The sequence below is a fragment of the Rhincodon typus genome, chromosome 19 (genome assembly GCF_021869965.1).
Source record: "Rhincodon typus isolate 14 chromosome 19, sRhiTyp1.1, whole genome shotgun sequence".
Classification (NCBI taxonomy): domain Eukaryota; kingdom Metazoa; phylum Chordata; class Chondrichthyes; order Orectolobiformes; family Rhincodontidae; genus Rhincodon; species Rhincodon typus.
Window position 1 is genome coordinate 11,296,101 of NC_063350.1, and position 18,849 is coordinate 11,314,949.

Below are 18,849 nucleotides of genomic sequence, written 5' to 3' on the forward strand. Positions count from 1 at the left end.
CTACCCACTGGCCGACCCCCCAAACAGCCGCGCTCCCATTGGGCCCTCCTCGACGGAGGCGTGTATCGGGCTGCAGTAAGGTGCCGTCCCATAGGTCGACGCGTCAGCCAATCAAAATCTAGGGCCGGCTGCGTGGTGACGTCAGGACCCGCCCCGGCGGCTGCGAAAACTCCACCCACTGGAGGGATCGCGCAAACTTTTCTGTTCCAAGATAACAAGGTGTAGAGCAGGATGAACACAGCAGGCCAAGCAGCATCAGAGGAGCAGGAAGGCTGACGTTTCGGGCCTAGACCCTTCTTCAGAAATCTAGTACTATATTCAGCATTTTGTTATGTTACCTTGATTTAGTTATTTAAGGTATAATTTGCCTGGATAGCACACAAAACAATGCTTTTCACAGAAAACAACAAATGTTGGAGATCACAGTGGGTCAGGGAACATCCATGGAGAGAGTGCAAGCTAACTTATCAAGTCTAGATGACTCCTCATATTCGCTGTATCTCGATATGTGACAGTAATAGTCTGGGAGAGGGCCGCGCATGCGCCTCTTAGTCACCATGGGAATAAACGCGCATGCGCTTCGCCAGGACCTGCCGGCGAAGCCATTTTCTTCGCTGGTCTGCTGTTTATTGTCAGCTTTCTGCTTCCCTGGAAGGGGTCTTTGTGGTGCACTGCTAATGTCCCTATCTCTGAACAAGAAGGCCTAGGTTAGTTCAAGTCTCACCTGCTCCAGAACTGTGAAATAACATCAGAAAACAAAATTGAACAATAATTCTTTTGTGCAGTGGTAATGACCCTACTTCTGAATCAGGAGGCTTGGGTTCAAGCCCTACCTGCTCGAGAGATATGTCATGACATCTCTGGACAGTTTGATTTGAAAAATATCTTTGATTTGATTTATTACTGTTGCATATTGAGACACAGCGAATCTGATGAGTCATCTAGACTTGAAAAGTTAGCTTGCATTCTCTCCATGGATGTTCCCTGACCCACTGTGATCTCCAGCATTTGTTGTGTTCAGTGAAAAGTATTGTTTTGTCTGCTATCCAGGCAAATTATACCTTGTATAACTAAATCAAGGTAATAGAACAAAATGCAATATAGTATTACAGCTAAAGAGAAGGTGCAGGGAAAGATCAACTTTATTATATGAGACCTCTGTTCAAAAGTATAAATAATGGTTCTCATAGTCAAGTGGTAATGTTCCTAACTCTGAGTTGGACCTGTTTGAGAGGTGTGTCATGTCATCTTTGATCAGAAAAAATGTCTGCAGCCCACCTGGAGTCAAAAAATTCAACTTATACAGGGAGCACTGATTTCTGGTAGTCCCTGACTTCAATCTCAGATTTGAGTAACCTGGTTCTCAAATATTCTTCTTTTCACTTAGCTGAAAAGCCAAGCAGTTATATTGGAGGCAATGATGAATTTCACTGTTTATGCCTCAAGAAGACAACGGGTTCCCAAGTTATGGAGAATGATCCATGTTCACAGCATCCCACTGTTAATCTTAATCAATGGGGTTGGAGTGGGAAATGGTTGTGCTATGACTTTCTGAGAATTACTTTGGGATGTTCAGACTGTTTTCCTTGTCAGGGAGGAAGCTGAAAGGAGATCTGACATGTTCAAGATAGTGAGGGCTCTGAACAGAGTAGACAGGGAGTAACTGCACCCACTTGTGCAAGAATCAAGAATGACAGGGTGCAGATTTAAAGTAATGGACAAAGGAAGCAAGGCAGTAGTTTGGATTTGGAATACACTGCCTGAGACTGTGATGGAGGCAGGTTCTGTGGCTTTAAGAGATGTGTTTTGTCTTGGTTACTTTTAAAACGAGATGGGGTACAGGTAATGAGCAGTCTGTGAGAAGACAAACAACTTGTGAAGCCTTGGGATTTTTTTTAAAGTTGTAACAGTAGTGCAGCATGTATGGATGTGATCAAGCTCTCACAGATCCAGGATTTTTAGTTAGGTTTCAGCAGTTGTTGCTGGGGTCTCAGTGGGATAGGAAAGCAGTGAATCCCTCCTGGCTACTACATTCTCACTCATAATTGTCTTTTGATGTTCTTTCCTCATGGATTAGAGAACTGCATGTGAAATAGTCTGTTTTCTGAATTTGCCTTTTTGCTAAGGGTGTGTTTATGAGATGTTACCAAATTGGAACAGTTAATTAGTCATATTTACTATTTATTATTGTGTTAAGTTTTCCAATAGAATTAGGTTATTGTAAGTTCTTCTGTCTTTTGTTGTGTTTTAACTATAGTGTTTGAATAAATTGTGTTTTGCTTAACGTTAAGTAGTTTGACCAATCAAATTGCATCTGGAACACAGCACCTAACATTTACCTTTAAAATAAAAACAAATTTAGAGTCTAGGCTACCTTCTTAATATATTTTGAGGAGGTCTGGTCTGGTCCATGACAGTATTTTCAAAAGAGAATTAGCCTGTTGCCTGAAAAGGAAGACTTCTTGGTAAGGGGAGAAGGCTGGAAAATGGCAATTAGTTAAAATGACCAAAGATACAGTGGACTGAATAGTCTCCTTCTATGCTGTAACAATTCTGTGATTCTGGGTATTTGGCCCAATTTCTCACTTACTCATCAAGGACGTGCCCTCAACCCTTCTTGAAAAGACACCCCAGCTTTTTTTTTTAACCTTCACCACCCCATACCAATCTTCTGCTTAATGATGTAGATTCTTCTAGAATTGCCTAATTATAGCTGTCTGTTTGTAAGTAGAAATAAAAATAGGAAGTGGTGGAAATACTTAGCAGTTTGTAAGAGCATTTGTGGAGAGAAGTGGAATAAACATTTCAGGTCTGTGACCTCTGATCCAAACTAGGAGAAATTAGAGATGTAATAAGCTTTCAGCAAGGGCTGGGCAGGACAAAAACAAAAGAAAGTTTTGTGACAGAAGAGTTTGAAAGACTGAAGCATTAGTCTTACATTGCCAAAGAAATTGGTGATGGGTCAAGAAAAGAAACAGAAATAAAAAATGTGCCTAGAATAGATGCGATGCTGACTGAAAAGAAAATGAAACAAGCAAAGAAAATGAAATGGAACAGAGATTATAGTCTGAACCCAGCAAAGAGTTTGGAAAGCTGAATTCAAAGGTGACACGCTGTTCCTCAAGGTTGTGCTTAGCTTCACTGGAACACTGCAGCTAGCAAAGTACGGAGATGTTAGTGTGGGAGCCAGATGTCAAATGACAGACCACTAGAAGCTCAAGGTGGTCCTTACAGGTGTTCCATGAATTGGTCACCAAATCTCCATTTGGTGTCCCCAGTGTAGGGACCATGTAAATAGTGAATACAGTAGATAAAACTGAAAGCATACTTAAATGAGATACAACAAAGTGTGGAGCTGGAGGGATACAGCAAGTCAGGCATCATCAGAGGAACAGGAAAGTTGACGTTTCAGGTCGGGACCCTTCTTCAGAAATTTTCCAGTAGGGTCCTGACCCAAAATGTCAACTTTATTGCTCCTCTGACGCTACCTGGTCTGCTGTGTTCCTCCAGCTCCACACACTGTTATCTAGGAATAAATTGGTCTTTTGCCAAGTGGCAGACAGTGATTAATGGGGTGTTGTAAGTATTAGTGCTTGGGCCCAGCTATTCACAATATATATAAAAGACCTGGATGAGGGAACTAGAAAGCCATAGAAATATACCGCATGGAAACAGACCCTTCAGTCTAACTCGTCCATGCCGACCAGATATCCTAAATTAATCTAGTCCCATTTGCCATAATTTGGCCCATATCTGTCTAAATCCTTCCTATTCATGTTCCCATCCAGGTGCCTTTTAAATATTGTAATTGTACCAGGCTCCACCATCTCCTCTGATAGCTCATTCCATACATACACCATCCTCTATGTGAAAAGGTTGCCCCTCAGGTCCCTCTTAAATCTTTCCCTTAAACCTTAAATCTGTGCCCTCTATTTTTGGACTCCCCTACCCTGGGAAAAAGACCTTGGCTAATCACCCTATCCATTCTCCTCATGATTATATTAGACCAAATGAAACATTTCCAGTTTTGCTGCTGACACAAAACTGGATGAGATTGTGAATTGTGAGGAGGATGCAAGGAGGCCTCAAGGTGATTTAGATAAATTGAGAGAGTTGTCAAACATATGCAGAAACAACACAACATGGCTAACTGTGAGGTTAATCACTTACGTATAAAAAATCAGAAAGGCAGCATATTATTCAAATGGTGATATATTGGGAATGTGGATGTACAAAGGGATCTGGATGTCCTTGTATGCCAGTCTATGAAAGTAAACAGGCAGGGTCAGCATGTAATTAGGAGGCAAATGGTACATTGGCCTTCATTGCAAAAGGATTTGAATTCAGAAGTAGGGATACCTTACTGAAATTATACAGGACCCCAGTGAGACCACACGTGGAGTATTGTGCACAGTTTTGGTCTCCCTCCCTAAGAAAGGATATAACTGAGGAAGTTCAGTGAAGATTCATGAAGTTGATACTCAGGATGGCAGGAATATCCAAGAGGAGAGATTGATTCCACTGAGCCTGTATTCATTAGAGCTTATAAGGATCTTGTTGAAATGTATAAAATTATAACAGGGCTGGACAGACTAATTACAGAGAGGATGTTTTCCTTGTTTAGGGAGTCTGGAACTAATTTCAGGATATGGAGTAAACCATTTAGGACTGAGATTCAAGAAAAATTTCTTCACTCAAACGGTATTGTGTGAAATTCTCTACCACAGATCTCTATGGAGGCCAAATCACTCAATATATTCATGAAAGAGATACATAAATTCTTAGATTTAAATGTATCAAAGGGTATAGGGAGAAACCATCCTTTTAAATTCTAATGAATACAGGCCCAGTGGAACCAATCTCTCCTCTTGGACAATCCTGCCATCCCCAGTATCAAGGTAGACAGACAGGAGGCTGGAAAAACACAGCAAACCAGGCAGCATCTGGGGAAGGAGAAGTCATGTTTCAGGTATTATCCTTCTTAAGGACTGGACATGGGGGTAGGTGGAACTGCAGAAAAGGGGGATGTAGGGACACCCGTAGTTGGTATGACCTGGTTGGTCAATGGGAGGGCTAAATCCAGTTGGTAGCTGGAATGGAAAGGAGGAGGCTGTAGGTGGAATAGTAGGGAGGAGGCAGGGCTGGAAAGGGAGCCGGGGAATGGGTGGGAAGGTTATTTAAATTTACAGAACTCAATGTTATGTCCTGCAAGCTATAATTTCAAATAACCTTCCCAACAATCCCCTGGCTCTCTTTCCAGCCCTGCCTCCTCCCTTCCATTCCAGCTACCAACCGGATTTATCCCTTCCATCCACCAACCATGTTGTACTGACTACCGGTGTCCACCTATCACTACCATTCCGCTACCCTCCCCCCGCCTTTACCTGCAGCTCCCCTTACTCCCACATGCAGCCCTGAACAAGGCTAATACCTGAAACGTTAACTTCTCATCCACATGCTGCCTGGCTTGCTGTGTTTTTCCAGCCTCCTGTTTGTCTACCTTGGATTCCAGCATCTGTAGTTTTTTCTTTGTCTCTAACCCAGTATCAGGGTACTGAGTTCGATGATCAGCTGCGATCACATGGAATGACAGAGCAGGTTCAACGGACAAAATGGCTTATCGCTGCTCTTAACTTCCATGTTTCTTTGAATACAGAGACTGATGGTTTGGAAGATGAGGGCAAAAGGAACCCTGTTGTAATTCTGGGAAGGATTGGGAGGGATAAGAACAGAATTTCAGGAAATATAGCAGACACAGTCAAAGGCCCTCTCATCTACATATAGGATATAGAATGGAGATCTTGAATGGGGAAAAAGATGACAACTCAGAAATGCAATTAACCAATTTACTTTTAATTTAATTTATTGTTCTAACTGATCATTACATTAAGGTCAGTCTTATTTCAATAGTTCAATGATCACATACTGTATTAAACACATGTCTTTATATAATAAAACATGTTTATCTTATGGTTGTATTATTAGCAAAATTTTAGACAGTTAAGTCACCCCTTCCTTGTATTTTGAGATAATTATTCAACTGTTCAATGTCTAAAGACCGGCTGTCTAAGCCTTCATCAGACATACTGTGCTGCATAACCAGAACTTAATCCATTGGCTTCCTTGTGCGTTGAGAATCACTCAATTTTAATTTCTCATCTGACCCATCTCTGTCTGCTTATGATTTACATATTTATGTCTTGCATAAGCCTTGGGCTAATTTACATTGGCATTGCTGGATTTTGAAGGCACCAGAATTTGTACCTTCTCTAAAGCACCTTTTGAGCAACTGGGTTCTTCGTAGAATGAGGAATGTAATTTTTTTTAGCAATTTTATCATTTGTATTTATTCACAAAACGTGAGCTCCAGAAAACTAGGGAATCAATTTCTGATCTTTCAACATTAGTACTTTGTTGGCTCAAAACAGTCTGTGGTTACAGAAGCATCCGTGTTACCATCCTCTGCATTAGAAGTGCCAATTAAGTGGATTTGCTTTGCCCTGCCATCTGCTATCCCTCCTAATTACCATAGGTAATTAACACGAATTAATGAACGACAAGAAAAAAAACTTGGATTTATATAGTGCCTTCACTGAACCTTAGGATATTGCAAAATGCCAATGAAGTGTAGTCATTGTTGCAATGTTAGAAACTGCAGCTAATTTGAATACAGCAGAATCCTGTAAACAGCAATGTGATAATGACCCAATTCTTTTTTTTAATTTTTGGGATGTTGGTTGAGAGATAGATATTCACCAGGACACTGGGGATAACTCCCTGTTCTTAGGGAACAGACAGATTTGGTGCCTCAACTTAAAAACGGCATCTCCACCAGTGCACTACTCCTTCAGTTCTGTCGAGGTTTTTGTGACTCAAGTCACTAAATCAGGACTTAAATGCACAATTTTACTCAGAAGCTCTTAAGAACTCAGAAAAAACCTCACTTATTCGTTACTTCATGCAGATAAACAACTTAGATGTCCATAACTCTGTCCCATGGTATCCAAGTCGTGCCTGTTAGGCAGAAGTCAACAGATCGTGTGAATTTCTTCATTGCTGCATTTTATCCTGGGTTAAAAAAAAATCAAAACATAATCATGTTGTCAATCACATTTCATAACAAACTTCAAGAATGAGGCAGATTCTGAATCCCTTTGCAACCCTACAATCTTTGGCTGTTCACCATCCTCTTTGATGTACTTTGGGAATAAGGCGTGGAGTAGAAAAAGTTAGAAGTAGAAATTAAATTCCCCATGTTCATGTTGAAGTGGTATTCAATTTTTTTAAGGGAGGAGATTCCAGTAAATATTAACATGTTAACCTCATGGGAAATAAGGCAGTGCAAGTGACTGAAGTGTTAGTAGGGGAACACTTTGGGACTAGTGATCATAATTCTATTAGTTTTAAAATAGTTATGGAAAGGGATAAGTTTTCGATAAAAGTTAAAGTGCTTCATTGGAGTAAGTCAGTTTTTAATGGTATTAATCAAGAACTTTCAAAAGTTGATGGGGTAGACTGTTTGGAGGTAAAGGGATGATTGACAAGTGGGAGGCTTTCAAAAGTCTGATAACAGAAGTTCAGAGGCCTTATTTTCCTATTAGAGTGAAGGGTAAGGCTGGGAAAAGTAGGGAACAATGGACGAATAAAGATATTGAGGTTCTAGTCAAGAATAAGAAAGAAAAGAGCAAAGGAGTATCTAGAGAGAGAGAATAGGGCCCCTTAAAGATCAATGAGGTCACCTATGTGTTAAACCTCAGGAGATGGGTGAGATACTAAATGAATATTTCATGCCAGTTTTTACTGTAGAGAACAAAATGGAGATGAGAGAACTCAGGGAAATAAATATTGATATTTTGAAAACAGTTCACATTACAGAATTTCTGGAGGTCTTAGAGAACATAAAGGTGGACAAATCTCTGTGATCAAGTTTATCCCAGGATGTTGTTGGAAGTTAGGGAAGAAATTGCAGGGGCCTCAGAAATATTGGTATAACAGAGCTGGAGGACTGGAAGGTGGCTAATGTTTTGCCTTTATTTAAGAAAGGCTGTAAGGAGAAGTATGGGAACAATAGCCCTGTGAGCCAGACAGGGTAAGTTATTGTAGGTGATTCTCAAAACTATGATTTACATGTGTTTGGAGAGGCAAGGACTGGTTAGGGATAGTCGGCATGGTTTTGTAGGCTAATTAGTAAAGTCAGATCATGTGGGATTCAGGGTGAGCTTGCCAATTGGATACAAAATTGGCTTGATGGTAGGAGACAGAGGGTGGTCATGAAGGATTGTTTTTCGGACTGGAGGTCTGTGACCATTTCTTCACCCAAAGAGTGGTGAGCCTCTGGAATTCATTACTACTGAAAGTAGTTGATGCCAAAACTCTGAATGTATTCAAGAGGTGGCTAGATGTAGCACTTGGGGTGAATGGGATCAAAGCTTATGGGGAGAAAGCAGGATTAGGCTATTGAGTTGGACAATCAGCTATAATTGTGATGAATGGCGGAGCACGCTCGAAGGGCCAAATAGCCTCCTCCTGCTCCTGTCTTCAATGTTTCTATGACCAGTGGTGTTCCACAAGGATTGGTACTGGGACTACTTTTGTTTGTCATTTATATAAACGATTTGGATGAGAATACAGGAGGAATGGTTGGTAAGTTTGTAGATGACACCAAAATTGGTGGCATAGTACACAGTGAAGAACGTTATCTAAGAATACAAAGAGATCTTGCTGTTGGGTCAGTGAGTTGAGGAGTAGCAAATGGAGTTTAATTTGGATAAATACGAGGTATTGCATTTTGGTAAATCAATCAAGGGCTGGACTTATACAATTAATGGTAGGCCCTAGGGGTTCAGGTACATAATTCTCTGAAATTTGCGTTACATGTGGACAGGATGGTTAAGAATGCGTTTAGCATGCTTGCCTTCGTTGCGCAAACCTTTTTAGAATAGGAGTTAGGACATCATGTTGATGTTGTACAGGACATTGGTGAGGCCTCTTCTGGAGTACTTTGTGCAGTTCTGGTCATGCTATTATTAGGAAGGATATTAAATTGGAGAGCGTTCAGATAAGATTTACCAGGATGCTGCTAGCAATGGGGGTTTGAGTTATAAAATTAGACTGGAATGTTCATAAAAGTTCATAGAATTCCTACAGTGTGGAAACATGCCCTTTGACCCAGCAAGTCCACACTGACCCTCTGACCACACCGATTGGGAAAGGCTAGGACTTTTTTTCACTGGAGCACAGAAGGTTTAATGACAACCTTACTGAGGTTTATAAAATCATGAGGGGCATAGTTAAGGTGAATAGCTAGGGTCTTTTCCCTAGTTCAAAACTAGGGGCATATTTTTAAGGTCAGTTTAAAAAGGAAATAAAGGGCAACTTCTTTACACAGAGAGTAATTAGTGTGTGGAATGAACTGCCAGAGGAAGTGGTGGATACAGGTACAGTCACGGCATTTAAAAGACATTTGGATAAGTACATGTATAGGAAAGGTTTGGAGAGATATGGGCCAAATACAGGCAGGTAGGACTGGTTTAGTTTAAGAACATGATCGACATGGACTAGTTGGATCAAAGGATCTGTTTCAGTGCTGTATGAGTCAATTACTCAAAAACTAGTCAATATTGAAATGGGAATGAAATTAATGTCTCCTCCAAAAAAGACTGGGAAAGTAAAAAACTGAAAATTTCTCAAAAAAGAGGTGATATTCAGTACATAACATATCTTTAATGGCAGCATGCTATTTGCTTTTGCTACTATAGAGGGAGCATTACTCTTATAAAACACTTGGTCCCCAAGTTTATTTTCAAGCATTTACTGTTAGCCAAAATTATCCTTTTCCAGACTGCTTTTGTTTAAATTGTATTAGAATTGTTGGGAAGCAGACACATTTTCTCTGGAATAGAAATACTCTTGTCCCAAAGCAGTTCCATCTTAACTGCAAGCAATAAATAAAAGCTTGTATTTATATTGTATCTCTTTCATTGCTTTCAGGTCCAATGAAATACTTTTGCGTAGTAATCACTGATGTTGGAAACACAGTGGCAAACAAGGCCCACAAACGTACCAGTTACTCTTTCCTGGAACCAGCAAGACATAACTGTATGCTGGGCCAAGTCCACAATGATTCAATTCATCCATTGTTCTTAACAAGAACAGGAAAAAAGTAAGGTCACTGCAACCCCATTGACCTAAATAAGGGAGCAGAATGGTGCAAATAGAAGCATAATGAACAGTTGGGAAAAATCACAGAAATATGCAGTGGGGTGAAGTGTCTAATGTCAAAGGGAAAATAACAGGTTTTGTTTCCCTTTAGCGACAAAAGATTTGAGTTACACGATCATGAGAAAAGAACTTGTGAACCCAATTTCCATTTCATAACCTTAAGAAGGCTGTACAAAAAATTCTTGCATTACGTTCAATTCAATGCGCATGAATAATTCAGCAATCCAACAGCAGAAATACACTCAAGATGCCTCCCTTTAGGTGTGCCAGCACTTAAGCATATTGTAAAACATTGGCAATGAGTTGCACAGGTGTTGAATGCAGAAGCTTTTCATTAAGGTGGTCTGGAGCTCTTTACCAAGTTGTCAAACAAAGTTAATTTCTTTAGAAAACAACAACATGCCTGCTTGTGAGTAATATCAAGGCACTTATCCTGTCACCTTCACCAGGCATTTGCTGCCCGTATCTTAACTTGCACCAAGACTGTCAAATACCAACTCACTGCACACTGATTTGAAATAGTTCCCCAGTCCACTAATGGGTTGAGGTTGTTGACTTGCTCGCTGAGCTGGCTTGTTTTCATTCAAACGTTTCATCACCATGCTAGGTGACATCATCAGTGGAGCCTCCGATGTTAAAGTTGAGCGTATGACCAACGGGGAGTTCCACACCTCAGTATACAGATTAACAATCCACACTGATCAAATCCTCAACTTCCACAGCAACCACCCCAACGTCCACAAACAAAGCTACATTAAGACACTATTTAAACGGGCCAGGACACACTGCAACACTCCGGAACTATGCAGGAAAGAGGAAGAGCACCTGTACAAAATCCTCAATATGAATGGATATCCCCGCAACTTCATCCGCAAATATCTACTAAACAGACAACAACAGGAGGACACAGTACACCCTAACACACTGCCCTAGATCAAGAACATATCGGAACTGACAACAAGACTCCTAAGACCACTAGGAATCATGTTGGCCCACAGCTACTCTACGACAAACACTTAGAAGGATTAAAGACCCCATTCTCACAACATGCAAAACCAACATGGTTTACAAAATACCATGCAACGACTGCTACAAACATTACATCAAACAGACAGGAAGGAAAAACATTACATCAAACAGACAGGAAGGAAACTAGCCATCAGAATACATGAACATCAGCTAGCAGCAAAACGACATGACAAACTCTCCTTAATATCAGTACCCTCAGACAATGAAGGCCACCATTTTAACTGGGACAAGGTAACCATTGTAGCCCAAGCCAAACATAGACATGCATGGGAATTCCTACAGGCATGGTTCTCCATCTGTAATGCAGTCAACAAATGTCATGAATTGGACCCCATATACAAACCCATACACATCAAAACCGGAAATGACACGACTCACTATAATGGACCAGGCAGTATAAATTCCAAGTGGATTAGAATAACATCGCTTCATCGGAGGTTCCGCTGCTGATGTCACCTAGCATGGTGACAAAACGTCTGAGTGAAAACAAGCCAGCTCGGCGAGCAAGTCAACAACCTCACCCACAACCTGAGCTACAGATCTTTGGCAAAACTTTACACTAATGGCTTGAGTTTAAAGTTTGAAGCTTTATTTTGAAATTCCTCCATGGCGTAAACCCTCTGCATCTTGTAATCTCTTCCACTTCCATTCCTCTACAAGATCCCTGTGTCTGTCCAGATCTGGACGTTATATATCCTCAGTTTATATCACTCTGCCAGTGGTTTTGGCTTCAAATGCCAAAGCCCAGATTACTGGAATTCTTTCCCAAACCTCACAACCTCTGTCCCACTCTCTTCTCCCTTAAGATGTTCCATAAAACCTCTTTGACAAAGCTTTTGGTTATCTGTCTTGGTATTATCTGATGTGGCTTAATATCATATTTTATTCACGATTGCTCCTATATAAAAAATGCTGAAATATTTAATAATGTTAAGAGCACCAAAGTTTGTTAAGTCCTTCAACTCCAATCCTTTATTTAATTTAATTGATTCTTGAGCTTGTTTGTTCCTCTATCTCCGATCTTTCAGTTTGTTTCTCCATGCATCCCCAATTATTCATTCTGTATTGCTGAAAAAAGACACAATTTGTTGAAGCTATTCATCTAGCACTCCTCACAACAAATTGCAAAAAATACCAAACCAAAGGGAAAATTACATTTGTATGAGAAGGGAGTGCTGATTGGTTGACAAGTGGACTTTGATTGGTAGAGGCGTTGCCATGGAGAATGTACTAATTATTGAAGACTGACAGTTACCTGCCAAAATTTACTTAAATTTTAAACACAGTAGGTTCACTCTGATTCGTCATATAATGCCCTAGGAAATGAAACAGTGAATGGCTGTTGCCTATTTTGTTGTGCTGAAACAGGCACAATGTGTGTACACGTTCATTCCCTTCAGTTTTGTAAAGACCATACAGGACTTCCATATTGATACCAATGCAGTGTCCATTTGACATTGCTAACCTATTTGCCAACATATCACGCAAAGAAGCCATATAACGCACTGTTGTACTATATCAGGGTGATCTCAACCCATAACCATGGTGTAGATCAATATTCATTGAACTTATTAACTCAGCAACTTGTGCAGTTGAGTTCAGTTTTAATGACATCATGTATGCCCAATTAAATGGTGTCCCTGCTAGGCCCAGTTCTCACAAGCATGTTTGTTAGGTTCCACGAAGTCTCTGATGGAATGATGCTTAACCTTCTCCTCTTTGCCTATTTCCAATATGCAGATGACATGTTTGTGATATTTGAATCCACAGCTGCATGGAAAAATATTCTTACATCTTAATGGGCTCCATCTGTGCTCAAGTTCACCTTTGAAATGCAGCAGTCAAATTGAGTTCTCTTTCTCTGATGTCATGGTTAAGAAATCAGCAATGGGATTCTCTACTCCAATTGACTGCAAACTCACCATAATTGATCAATACATGCATCAAATTCCTGCAGTACAATATGCTACAAGATTGGCCTTATTGGCAACCTTGTACATAAGACTAGAGCCATTTGTTCATCATGCAATCTTGAATACAAAATTGGAAACATCAAAGCTACCCTGTAGGATAATGACAACCATGATCAGAACATTTCTCACTGGGTCTAAGGCTGTCACTAGATCTGAGAAGTGATCTGAGAAGTGCCCAGTCTACTTCAGTTTATCTTGGAAGTGTAAGGTATCTCAAACGTTTGAGCAACAGGTGAAGCTGGCTGTTTCATACGCTATTATGCTGTAGCAACAAGTGGTGTACCACTCCACTAGCAGTATGCTGCGGTCAAGCCAAAAACGTGTTTGGTCATTTCACAAAAGTGTGTAATGTGGTATGTGAGTTTCAGTGCTGGGGTGATGCCAGATATGTAGGCAGTACATCCAAGGACTGGTGAATCATGTCAAATAACACATACCTTTGCCTTTTCACAAAAATCAAAGTTCTCACTGTCCCAGCCAACCTACACTTGCAAACCTTTTAACAGTGTCCAACATTGGATCTGTTATTATGTATAGTTGCTCGGAGGTCATGTTGCGGCTGTAGAGGACATTGGTTAGGCCATTTCTGGAATGCTGCATTCAATTATGGTCGCCTAGCTTTAGGAAAGTTAGGAAGCTTTGTGAAACTTGAAAGGGTTCAGAGAAGATTTACCAGGATGTTCCCGGAGTTGGAGGGTTTGAGCTAAGGGGAGAGGCTGAATAGGCTGGAACTATTTCCCCTGGGGCATCGGAGGCTGAGGGGTGACCTTTTAGAGGTTTATAAAATTATGAGGGGCATGAATAGGGTGAATAGCCCAGGGTGGGGGAATCCAAAACTAGAGGGCGTAGGTTTAAGGAGAAAGATTTTAAAAGGACCCAAGGGGTAACTGAGGGGTGGTGTGTGTAAGGAATGAGCTGCCAGAGGAAGTGGGTATAATTACAACATTTAATAGGCATCAAGATGGGAATATGAATTGGAAGGGTTTAAGAGTTTAGAGGGATATGGGTCAAATGCTGTCAAATAGGACTTGGTTACATTGGGATGTCCAGTTGATGCGGATGAGTGGGACTGAAGGGTCTGTTTCTGTGCTATGACTCTATAAAATGGGGAGAAAGCAGGAACAGGAACAGTACAATGAACTCATTGAATGATCAACCAGTATGATATTGAATGGCAGAGCAAGCTGAATAGCCTCAGCTATATTTCAATGAACCTGCTGAAGATGGTTGGGCACTTGTCAGCCCAAACTTGGATATTGTATGGTGAGCTAATGTCAAGGGGTACAGTAGTTAAAGCAGCAGTTCAGGCTGGCACAGTGGAACCCAAGAGAAGTGCTCATGTTTTAAAGTGAGATTTAATGTCAGAGTCTTTAGTCTACTACCTATGATGTTTTGCTCTCTTAAAAGGTGCTGTTTAAAAGCAACCTTTTGTTGTTTGCCCCACCCCAAAATGAAACAAAAACATTTTCATTTTATTGACATAATAAACCTGCTGAAACCCAATTTTCTCAAAGTTGATTAATACATGATAAGTGCAAATCATGTTATACTGTTTCTCCCTCTATCACAGCATTCAGTTCACACAGAATAAAACAAAAACAGTAACTTTCAAGGCTTCAGTGTGAATTATCAGCAGGGTCAGGATTTTATTTCAGGTGAAAATTGGCAATTCAATTAATAAATAATAAACAGTCTGTTTATAGAATTCTTGGCATTGATTTGGACCAGAGGACACTTGACTCAAATCACATCATTAAACAGCATCACATCGTTGTTCAGTATTATGGTCTCATGAACACTTCATGAAAAATTGTTATCCTTCCCAAAATATTCATCTGTTTTTACACACTGCTCATTTGCATTAGTTTCTTTATTTTTTTGTCCCTTCATTTATCACCACCCTTTTCAAGTTCACGCAACACAAAGGGTCCAAGCCAAGTGCAACTGCTAAAACAAAGTAAAACATGTCTTCCAGTAATCAACCTGAGAGTAACTTCACTGGAACACCAATTACTGTATTATCTTATAGTTAAAATGGCAGGAATGGACATATTGTAGTCCTACACTTGATCTGACTATTCCCTTTGGAAATGCTGCACGAGTAGCAACTGGCTTATATTGTGAACATATAGAACAGGAGCAGTAGACCGTTTGGCTCCTTAAGCCTGCTTCATCCTTTGATAAGATCATGGCTGATCTGTTTGTGTTACGAATTGCGCATTTCCATCTATCTCTAATATTCTTTGATTCCCTTGCCCAAGAAGAATCTACTACCTCCGTCTTAAAAATATTCAACAACACCCCACATCTAATGCCTTCTCAGGATTATGCAACTTTGGATCTGCCTTTGAAAGGAAATCAATCATTCTCGTCTCTATCCTAAGAAGGTGATCCTAATTTTAAAATAGCGATCCCCTGCACCCGGTTCTTAACGGACCCAGAAAACTAAACATCTTTTCCACATCCACTTTATGGAGACTATTCAGGATCTTATCCACGGCAGCTGCATTGTCTTTAATTTTCAGATCTAGGATCTGACTTCTCAATGACAAATTTTGCTTGATGAAAATAAATGGCATATTTTTGGATTTGGAGTCTTTGGTCTTCATTTTGAAACTTAATTTTGTATTATCTATCCTGAAATGTCTCATACCCTGGTTCTTTTGCTTTTTATCTTCCCAACCTATTCTCAAGAATGTATCTCCCAATGTATCTTCAACAACTCGGAGGTCATATTAGTGTCATAGTTTCCATGTAATATTTTAAAAGTTGCAAGAAGTATTTGGCCTATTAAATGCAGCATTTATCATTGATCTCAACCTTGACTGTCTGCCATGAATTAAACAACAGCCTTCAATGCTAATGAGAGCAATTAGAAACAAAGAATGAAGCTTCAAATCTTTTCTGGCTACATCAAGTCTGTGACTCTGGGGTGCTCCTTGACTTCCACTGGTCACCCAACAGTAAGACAATTAAATATAGTACTCAGTCTGTCATCTAGTCCTGTACGCACTCACTAAACTTTCAATCACACCTCATGTCATTAGAACATTCGGTTAACTTTCAGTGCATGTTGACTTTTCAATATACAAGATGTTTTAAAATTTTGAAATGTTTATGTAGGCTACAGGAGAAAAGAAAAACATTTCTGTTGGATGAGTAATCATTGACAATGGGTCATCTATTTAAATTACCATTAAGAAATTAAGAGGGCAGAAGAAGTTGAGGCTGAGATGATTAGATCTTTTAAGCAAAACTGCATCATGCTATAAGCAGACAAAAATCCAGGACTTTCAGGAGAAAGAAGCAAAGGGATTAGTTTTGAATTGTTTTAGCAAAAAGCAAGCACAGACACAATAGACCAAATGCCTTCATTTTAATGAAGTAAACCAATATTGTTCACTATTTTCAGTCAGTCCTATAATTACCACTGGGAACTACTGGTGGTGCCTCCAAGAAATAAGAACTTAGTCTACAGTATTGTTGTTTATGTTTAATTTGATTAAAAACTCATGCAATTTCTGCCTCTTAGATGGAAGGGTGGAGTGGAACATAAGCACCGATGTTGATTTCTTGGACCCAAATGGCATATTGCTGTGGCTGTACATACCATATAAGAAAATGCATCATACATTGTATATGCAGTGATATGGGTCACAAACATCCCTGACTCAGGCCTTGATATTGAACAGGGAAACAGTTGGAGTGCGTATAATTCCCATTTAAGTGCAGTCAAATAAAAAATTAGCCAAGGTTGCAATGCTGCACTATTGTGCATCCTTCTGGAAGTTGTCTACTTTGGGCACAGTGGTTACAAAAATGGCTTTGGCTACATTTGTTCAAGATTGACACATTTCTTGTTCTCAGTGTCTTCTGGGGAAAATTAGAGATGGGGCTTGATGAAATGGGGTACAGGGAGAAAAAAAATAAGGAAGAATGGAAGAACCTATCAAGAAAGCAGGAACCAAGTATTTCTGACATCTCAGAATCACTTCTGTAAGCTCTGATGTTTTCTACACCTAAAAATGTCATATTGTTTAATAAAAAGTGACAGATGATAATAAATGAAGGTCCTGGCACTCATATGCCCTTGTGAACTTGATTTTAAAATAATAACAATAATGAAGTGCAATAAACTGGTAGTTAAAGGAAGTACTCACATTTCTAAAGCACTGTCATGACCGCAACATGTCCCCAAAATGCCTCACAGCCAATGAATTACTTTAGAAGCTGAATTACTATTGTAACATAGAAAATACAACTGCATGAATTTGCATGTAGCAAGTTCCTGCAAACAACAATGTGAAATATAGCTAGGTCATCTGCTCTTAAAATGGATGTTGGTTGATATAGGCTCCTAGGCACAGAGGAAAACTTCCCTGTTCTTCCAATAATGTAATGGCCACATTCGGTCCCACCCAATGGGACAGATCAGGTTTAACCTCTTATCCTGAGAGACAACACACTTGGCAGAGCTGCATTTCCTCAGAACTGATCCTCACTTAGTCTGTTATGAGTTTAATGGAAAAAAAATACTTTGCAGGGGAACTGTCATTTTAGAACAGTTTTAAACATGCCCAAACAATGTCAATAACAGATTTATAGCAGTAGAAGATGGAAATTCAGTTAATGTAGTGAAAATATCCACATATTTTGCCCATTTGATAATAAAAGCAGTGGCGGAGGTTGGTGGATGTGAATTGAACTGAATTGGTAGAATCTACTTTCACAACATTCAACTTCAGTGTTCAAACAGCTTTATACAAATAAATGAACTAATTTAAAAACAAATAAATAAAGTACCAGCCAACATAGTAATATTTGGCATCTTTCACAACAGAATTGTTAATATCATAATTGCACCATGGATTGAAAATTATGTACCATTAGTCGCTCTCTGACGTCTGCTTTTGAAATTCCACTGGACGAGGGGTGAAGAGAAGAAAAGTCAAGAAATTTTAGAGGAAATCAGGTGTGGTTTTTCATTTTCTAGAGATAGCAGCCAGTGAAGAAAATATGCTATATATTTCCGACAGTGAAGCAAAAGAGAGAATGAAATTACTGAAATGGTTCTTTAAAAAAAAAAATAAAGACTTTGCCAAAGGAAACCTTTTAAAACATTTAGTGGTTAAATTACTTGGAGAGGGCATTTAAAAAGTGGCAAATGTAGATTCCATGATGCTGTTATGTTTTAGCAGCACTCACCTCTGCAAGTTAACTTTATCAATGAGTGCAGATCAATTGACATTGATACACAACACTGTGGCAAAGTTCCCTTTCTGCCCCTCCTTATTTCAAAAACGGAACACTCAATTTTCTTTTGGTTGGGAGTGGGTTTGGAACACTTAATTATGATTTCTCCAGGTAATCAATTGGGTAAACATAATTTACAATTCTCAAGGCAAGTTGCCCCCAAAATATTTGGAAGTAACCAAGAGAGGAGAGGAGATGATCAGAAATGAAAACAGGAAATGCTAGAGGAACTTGGCAGGTCTGGTAGCAGCTGTGGAGAGAGAAACAGACTTAATATTTCAGAGTCTTTCGTTTCAAGACATTAACTCTGCTTCTCTCCATGGATGTTGCCAGACCTGTGGAGTTTCTCCAGCAGAGATAGTAGGAACTGCAG

The 18,849-nt window shown here is 39.7% G+C and overlaps 1 protein-coding gene across 1 annotated transcript in view; it reads right to left on the reverse strand.

Moving 5' to 3' along the window:
• Window positions 1-7,030: 7,030 nt before the first annotated feature.
• Window positions 7,031-18,849, reverse strand: part of LOC109916054 (glutathione hydrolase 7) — a 71,715-nt gene continuing 59,896 nt past the window's right edge. The window contains exon 15 of the mRNA XM_048608457.1: window positions 7,031-7,068. Coding sequence (XP_048464414.1) covers window positions 7,064-7,068 — 5 coding nt within the window. The 3' untranslated portion in view covers window positions 7,031-7,063. The remainder of the gene's footprint in view (window positions 7,069-18,849) is intronic.